This window comes from Palaemon carinicauda, chromosome 25 (genome assembly GCF_036898095.1).
Source record: "Palaemon carinicauda isolate YSFRI2023 chromosome 25, ASM3689809v2, whole genome shotgun sequence".
Lineage (NCBI taxonomy): Eukaryota > Metazoa > Arthropoda > Malacostraca > Decapoda > Palaemonidae > Palaemon > Palaemon carinicauda.
In genome coordinates this window covers 46,904,722-46,912,989 of record NC_090749.1, presented here as the reverse complement: position 1 = coordinate 46,912,989, position 8,268 = coordinate 46,904,722, and the positions used below count along the sequence as shown (strand labels likewise).

Here is an 8,268-nt window from a genome sequence, read left to right as displayed (position 1 = left end):
GTTGCTGCCATATTCATACTTGAATTGAGGAGTTGAAAAAAAAAACTTACGGTTTAAAGGTCGCTCACTAATGGCAGAGGCAAAGGACAGTGACAATGCAGTAGCAGGACTAATTTAGATTAATTAATTATGCTACATATATATATATATATATATATATATATATATATATATATATATATATTATATATATATATATATATATAAATACATACACACACGCGTGCACGCATGGCACACATACACACACACACACGCACACACACACACACACACATATATATATTATATATATATATATATATATATATATATAATATATATATATATATATATATATATTTATTTCCTCTCATACATACATACTGAATGCATGTAGAAATCACATGGGTTCCACAAGAACTGGCTAACACTCACAGTTGTACCAGTTTATTGGCTTCTATATATATTGGAGATATATCATAAATTTAGAAACTAATTGGCCCTTTAGATAAAATTACTGGCGTCTCTATTTATTTGAGATATATCAATAAATTAAGAAACTAATTGGCCTCTTTGGATAAAATTACAATTTCAATATCAATTGTTAAAAACAAACAGATGTTAAGCCTTACAAACTTTCAAATAAAGAGGTGTGTGTGAAATGCCACTTCTATACCACGTAATTGAAAAGCTACACAGAGTGGACATGCCTGCATACGAACCGATTCAGCTGACAGGTTTCCCGATGCTGTGCTCCAATATAGTGACTTAACAGTATGTTGAAGGCACAGTTAACTTCATTAATTCCGGCACAATTCTCGGAAAGCTAAATGACGTCCGAGAGCTGTACAGTGTAGCAGGTAACATTGCGTTTAACAAAGAGAAACTGTTGGCAACACTGCCTGTAAAATTTCTATTTAAAGGTTTAAAAGCCGCTCATGAATGGCAGAGACAAGGGACAGTGACACTGCCCTGTCAGGCAGGCAATACCCTAGAGCAGCGTTTCCCAACCTGGGGTGCTAGCACCCCCTGGGGATGCTGAATTCAATTATTGGGGGTGCTGGGGAAGCGATACACACAAGACGTTAAAATATCACTTCCTAGCAAGGCGTGACCAGTTCTGCAGTACACGTTCGGTACTTGTTTGTATCTGACATGAGAGCGGCGAGACTGTGGACTAGTAACAGCAGACAGTAGCACTGTAGTTGGTCAGTAGCAGTGTAACAGAGCAGTACAGCTCCCACATATATGAGTTTTGTCGCCATATCTAAGACTATCTTTTATTTCCAGTAATACTGGTAAGTCCATTGGAAAGTATACTCTCTCTCTCTCTCTCTCCTCTCTCTCTCTCTCTCTCTCTCTCTCTCTCTCTCTCTCTCTCTCTCTCTCTCTCCAATGTGTCGCTTCATATAATTATCTGTAAAAGAAGTGATGACGTTTTTCAATACTAAGTATTGAAAGACTAAAATCTTGGAACCCTGGTATCAGAGGCGAGTGGCTTCGTAGCGCCTGGGTAGGCTATGTTTTGAATCCAGTGTGCATGTTGTCATTTCGCTTAGTATTTTTCCTGACTTAGATATATTACAGTTACCTGGTTGTTTTATGTTGATTCCTTTATCTGAAATTAATTGTCGACCTTTTCCGTGATAGTTTCTGGTCAAAAGTAAGAAGTATAAGTGTGCAAGAATTGAATAATAATAATAATAATAGAATTTAGCCATCAGTATGTAGGTACACACACCACACACGTTTATTCTTACAAGTTTTCAATGTATACACACATTTGGAACATACACACCACATGCAGGGTTTCAACTTTAGCTAGAAATACCTTAAAAATTGAGTAATCAGATTTCCTTTCACTAGTTTAGGCCAATAAGCAGTCTCTTTTAGGGTTGCCATATCTGAACAGTCAAAATACCGACGGTTCCCTCTTGAACACCCTCCCCCCCCCCCACCTTCCAGAGTCGTAAAAAAATGCAGTTTGTAAGAGCTACCACTATATGTGTGTGCATGTGTGTGTGTGTGCGCGCGCGCAAAAATAATTCGAAAGAGAGAAAAATGAACTGACCTCAAGGCTGATTCATTAGGTCTGTGGCTGCATCATAAATACTGTGTGTGTGTAAATAATTATATATATATATATATATATATATATATATATATATATATATATATATATATATATATATATATATATATGTGTGTATGTATGTATGCATCCTGTGTAAACACACACACACACATATATATATGTATATATATATATATATATATATATATATATATATATATATATATATATATATATATATATATATAGTGTATACACATACACTGTATATATATATATATATATATATATATATATATATATATATATATATATATATATGATAATGTATTAATTTATTCATTTACATCATTTTTATTTGTTGTTGCTGTTGTTATTGTTGTCTTTGTTGTTGTAATTTTTATTATTATTATATATATATATATATATATATATATATATATATATATATATATATATATATATATATATATATATATATATTATACATACATATATTTTCATCATTAAAGAAGAAATTATGGACATATGAAGAAATTTTAACATTCCCCTCGGACCATGATTTTGACACCTAAATCCAGGACATGTCTGAGAAAATCAGGACATATGGCAAACCCTAAACCCTATTTCCAACATTTTTTTTTTATAGAAACTTGCTGCTTTCTTCTTGTCAAATATATATTTTGTACTCTGCTTTCCTTTCTCCCATATCTTCTTATTTCTCCTCCCGCAACCCCATCTAATACTATACCCCTCCCAAACCCGCCACCCATAGTGAAATCAATATAATTATAGAAAGGATGGGGAAGCTATGCTCGATTTTTTTTTTTAATTAGATTACCGTTGGGAGGGCAGTAGTAGTGGAGAGGCTAACTGTTAATAGCATTATGTTTTGATGATAATCTGAGTCTGTTTCTTTATTTCTTAATGTCATTTATAAAAGTTTCATTGTTACTTTTTTGCTAGAATCCTTCTCTTCATTCATTTGCAGGTTTATGTGAATCTGCCATGCCGAAGACACGCAAATGGAGTGATGAATATGTCAAATATGGTTTCACTGCATTCCTGGACGATAAGGGAGGACCAGACCGGGCACAGTGTATGACTTGCCATTTTATCATTTGCAACTCCAATTTGAGGCCTGCTAGACTCCGAGGACCACCAGTTGAAGCATCCAACCATAGAACATGAACAGTCTCTCGAGGCCTTGCAGGCGAAAGAGGGCTAGATATGAAAAGAAAGGTACACTACCCCAAACTTGGATTCAAGCCAGTGCAAAAACCCCTTCTACAAGCTTCATATGAAGTGGCATACCAGTGCATTAGGGCCATAGGCTTCGCATTCGGCTCCAGAAAATTTTGATTAAGCCATGCACCATTCGGATGGTTGAGTTAATTTTGGGAACAGAAGCAGCCAAGAAGATGAAGGATGTGCCTTTGTCCAATAATGTCATTGGAGGAAGAGTTGAAGATATGAGTTGTGACATTTTGGACCAAATTGTAGAGGAGATTCAAGCAAGTCCTACCCGCATTAGTCTGCAGTTGGATGAATCAACTGATGTTTCCAACCTAAGTCAACTGATTGTGTATACCCCGTTACATCAAAAAATGGTGAAGATTAAAGATGAATTCCTCTTCTGTTTGGCTTTGCAGACAACGACTAAAGCAGCAGATGTATTCCGACTCTTGGACGAATTCTTTCAGAAGCATCAGATCAAGTGGGAGAAGGTAGGGATCAGTTCTGCACAGATGGTTGCCCCAGCCATGCTGGGGAATAAGTCTGGCTTTGCTGCTCTAGTGAAGGAGAGAGGGTACCAAGATATCATTACGAAGCACTGTGTACTCCATCGCCATGCTTATGGCGGTAAAGACATTGCCATCTCATTTCAAAGAAGTTCTGTCCGTCTGTGTTAAAGTTGTCAATTACATCCGGGGGACGTGCTTTAAACCACAGAGTGTTCAAGTTATTTTGTGAGGAGATGGGAAGTGAACATCAGGTGCTTCTCTTCCACACTGAAGTGCGATGGCTCTCCCGCGGAAAAATGCTGGCACGTATTGCAGAGCTCGCTGATGAGATTGCAATATTTCTCCGAGAGTATCAGAGTGATTTTGCTGAAAATTTTGAGGACGAAATTTTCATTCTCTCCCTCTCCTACCTGGCAGACATTTTTCGGTCATCTGAATGATCTCAACTTGTCCATGCAAGGCATGTTTGCTAATAACATTGATTGTACAAAGAAGGTAGAAGCCTTCAAGAAGAAAATATCACTGTGGAAGCGTCGAATCCAGAGAGGAAATGTGGGAAGCATTCCTATCCTGGATGAAAAACATGGAGACAAGACAATCCAGCCAATGCTTGTAGAAAATATTGTTGCTCACCTCTCACTCCTAGAGACCACTAGGGCACAATACTTTCCCATGGATCATTCATTTCCAGAATGGATACAGCAGCCCTTCTTGGCAGATATGGATGATGATGATAACCTAAAGGAGGAGCTTATTGATCTGCAGGTGAGCCAGGGTTGTCAAACAAAATTTCGCACACTACCGCTGTCAGGTTTCTGGTGTGATCAGTTGGTAGCATACCCTGGATTAGCAAAGGCAGCGCTGGAAATGATCATCCCATTTCCTACTACCTACCTCTGTGAAAAGGCTTTTTCCACCATGCTCCAAATCAAAACAACTGCCCGGAACCGACTTCAAATTGGGCTGCTTCATGATATGAGGGTGGCTCTGGACAACACAAAGCCTAGAATTGAGAAACTAGTTGCATATAAGCAACAGCAAAAATCACATTGATGTATGTACAGTATGATTGATTACCCAGTTGTGCATATTTAAATCCATGCAATTTAATTTTATATAATTTTTTTTTAATTTTTTTATAAACAATATTGGTATTTTGTGTTAGTTTTAAGGAATGAACAAAATAAAATTGATCAAGCAGTACACTTCACATTCCTTTATCATTCTAGTTACCTAGTAATAAGATATTAATGATTAAGATAATTAGGGGGTGCTGGACTGCTTAGACATGACAACAGGGGGTGCTAGGGTTGGAAAATGTTGGGAAACACTGCCCTAGAGACTGACCATATTACTTATGATCAGGGCCCAAACACCCTCTCCACCCAGGCTAGGAAAAAGAAGGGCCAGATAGTGGCTGCTAATGACTCTGCAGATAGACCTATAGGCTCTCCCAAACTCATCATCCTTAGGTCACAAGGATGTTGAAGTTACAGCGGCCAATAGGACTAACGAGTTTGAGCGGTACTCGAATCCCAGTCTGGCGTTCACCAGTCAGGGACGTTACCACCTCAGCCACCACAACTTTAAGAAGTGCTATTAAACAAATACCAATATATTTCTCATACAAAACTTCGTAAATTAATAAAAAAAGAATGCTTTTAAAAACGTTTCTACAAGCTCAGCGACTTTGTTTTACAAGCAGCGTTGCATATAGTTAATATTTGGTAATCACAGCATTAGCTGCTTCACTGTAGAGCTGGCAGACGTCTTCTTAGTTTACTGTGAAGGGTACCGGAATTACTGAAGCCAACTGTACATACCGTACAATACTCTATACTGTAATATGTGATAGGCTATATTCTTCATGTACACACACTGGTTTTTACCTATCATTAATATCTCCTTTTCGATCTCAAAATCCCCATGCCTCTCTGAAAATAACTAAAATCTCTACGCCATTCTGAAAGTAAACTTAAATTCCTTATGCCTATCTAAAAAAGCATTGAAATCCCTAACCTTATCTGAAAATTACCTTTAATTCTTTACACTTATCGAAAAGATAACCTTAAAATCCCTATACCTTTCTGAAAATAACCTTATAATCCCTACGCCTTTCTGAAAACCTTAAAATCTCTATGCCTTCATGAAAATAACCTTTAATCCCTTACAACTTTACGAAAATAACCTTAATTCTGTACGCCTTTCTAAAATTAACCTTAAATTCCCTAATTTTTTTTCTGAAAACCTTAAAATCTCGAGTTTTTTTTTCTGATAATAACACTAAATTCTTACACCTATTTGAAAATAACCTTCAATTCCCTATACCTTTCTGAAAATAACCTTGAAAACCCTATGCCTATCTCAAAATAGCTTTACAACCGTATGCCTTAGAGAAAATAACCTTATATTCCCTAAAACTTACTGAAAATAACCTTAAATTCCTACACCTTACAGAAAATAACCGTAAAATTTCTATGCCTTACTGAAAATAACCTTAAAATTCGTACGCCTTACTGAAATTAACCTTAAAATCACACAAAAAAAAATCTGAAAATTAACGTATATTCCCTATGCCTTACTGAAAGTAACCTTAAAATTCCAACACTTTACTGAAAATAACCATAAAATTCCTACACCTTACTGAAAATAACCTTAAAATTCCAACACCTTACTGAAAATAACCTTAAAATTCCAACACCTTACTGAAAATAACCATAAAATTCCTACGCCTTACTGGAAATAACCTTAAAATTCCTACGCCTTATTGAAAATAACCTTGAAATTCCTACGGCTCGCTGAAATTAACCTTATATTCCCTATGCCTGACTGAAAATAACCGTAAAATTCCTACGCCTTGCTGAAAATAACCTTATATTCCCTACTCCTTACTGAAAATAACCCAAAATCCCAAATTCTTTCTGAAAATAACTCTAATCAATCCATTAGGGCGAGTTAAAAGGAAACCAACCAACCTCCCCCTTCCATTCTCTCTCTCTCTCTCTCCCTCTCTCTCTCTCTCTCTCTCTCTCTCTCTCTCTCTCTCTCTCTCTCTCTCTCTCTCTCTCTCTATCCTTATTGACTAATGTAAACTTGGGCGACACCTCCAGACGAAGGGACGGAGGAGAAGTCACTCTTCTTAGTAAACAACTTTTGGGACAAGGTAAACAAGTCGTCACTTCCGGTTACTTGGGCGAATTGGCTGCTGGATCACCTGTAAACAAACTGCATAAACTCAATTTGGCGTGAGATGTAGATGGCACTAGAGGACTACTTACTTGCGCCCCAAAACACATCAAATGTGTAACCGCGAGTTGCAATTTGGTAATGTATTCTTGCATTGTATGTATACTTTGTATATACTTATAAGCAATACATACATACATTATATATATATATATATATATATATATATATATATATATATATATATATATATATATATATATATACATACATATATACATACATACACACACACACACACACATATATATATATATATATATATATATATATATATATATATATATATATATATATATATATATATATATATATATATATATTAGTTCACCAAAGGTTCACCTGGGCTCCACAAGGCACTAGAAGAGTTGGAAGCCCCAGGCCTACATGACTGAGGACTATGATGCGCGAAGTAGGAGATGATGAATGGAGAAGTATTGAATGAAGAGTGTAAGATAGAGACGACTGACGAAATCTAACCGAGGCACCTGCGACAATAGGTGTAGGAGATGATTATATATATATATATATATATATATATATATATATATATATATATATATATATATATATATATATATATATATATGTAAACAGAGACATCCTTTTCGGAATGGGGGACACCTATACATGTAGAAAAAGTCTGTATCACCATGATCAGCAAAGATGCACTAGTCAGGGCCACCCGTACTAGGTTGGTTTGCTGTAAGCGATCAGACCAAAATCATCAACAATTACTAATCAGCAGTCAGCCAACGTGGTGATTAAAACTGGTTAAACCCGAGACATGGAAAAAGACATGCCTGAGGCCTTTGTCCTGCGATGGACTAAAATCGACTGTATTTGTTGTTGTTGTTGTTGTTGTTGTTGATGCTCCATCACAGTCTGTATTCAAAGAAGTTAAAAACTCTCTTGTATGTAGGAGAAATTGTCAATAATTCATAATATTTGGGTATCCATGTGCTCTCTACAGTTAATCAAGTCGGAAATGAACACCTGAGGCAGGATATTGCTGAAATCTAGGTTTGTGTTCTATTTTGTACAATATTATGTTATTGCAACTTTGCAATAAAAAAAAAAATTCATTCTTCTTACGGGATCCCACTTCATATTACTATCATTGTTTGTACATGAATAAAGGCAAACATCTCCGCTATTTAATAAGGACCAAGTGCGATTATATATATATATATATATATATATATATATATATATATATAT

General features: G+C 35.8%; 2 protein-coding genes across 2 annotated transcripts; both read left to right on the top strand.

Moving 5' to 3' along the window:
* Positions 1–3,438: 3,438 nt before the first annotated feature.
* Positions 3,439–3,969, top strand: LOC137619004 (protein FAM200C-like). Its single transcript, XM_068349203.1, has one exon. The coding sequence runs from the start codon at positions 3,439–3,441 to the stop codon at positions 3,967–3,969; it is 531 nt and encodes a 176-aa protein (XP_068205304.1).
* A 65-nt stretch (positions 3,970–4,034) lies between these two features.
* LOC137619003 (protein FAM200C-like) lies at positions 4,035–4,854 on the top strand. Its single transcript, XM_068349202.1, has 2 exons — positions 4,035–4,158; positions 4,262–4,854. Exons 1-2 carry the CDS (start codon positions 4,035–4,037, stop codon positions 4,852–4,854), a joined length of 717 nt encoding a protein of 238 aa, XP_068205303.1.
* Positions 4,855–8,268: the final 3,414 nt, after the last annotated feature.

Bases quoted from the DNA above. Each gene is read 5' to 3' on its own strand.
- LOC137619004 (XM_068349203.1), top strand. From the start codon at position 3,439: ATGGTTGAGTTAATTTTGGGAACAGAAGCAGCCAAGAAGATGAAGGAT.
- LOC137619003 (XM_068349202.1), top strand. From the start codon at position 4,035: ATGGGAAGTGAACATCAGGTGCTTCTCTTCCACACTGAAGTGCGATGG. The intron at 4,159-4,261 runs GTGATTTTGCTG...TGTCCATGCAAG, and splicing joins ATTTCTCCGAGAGTATCAGA to GCATGTTTGCTAATAACATT.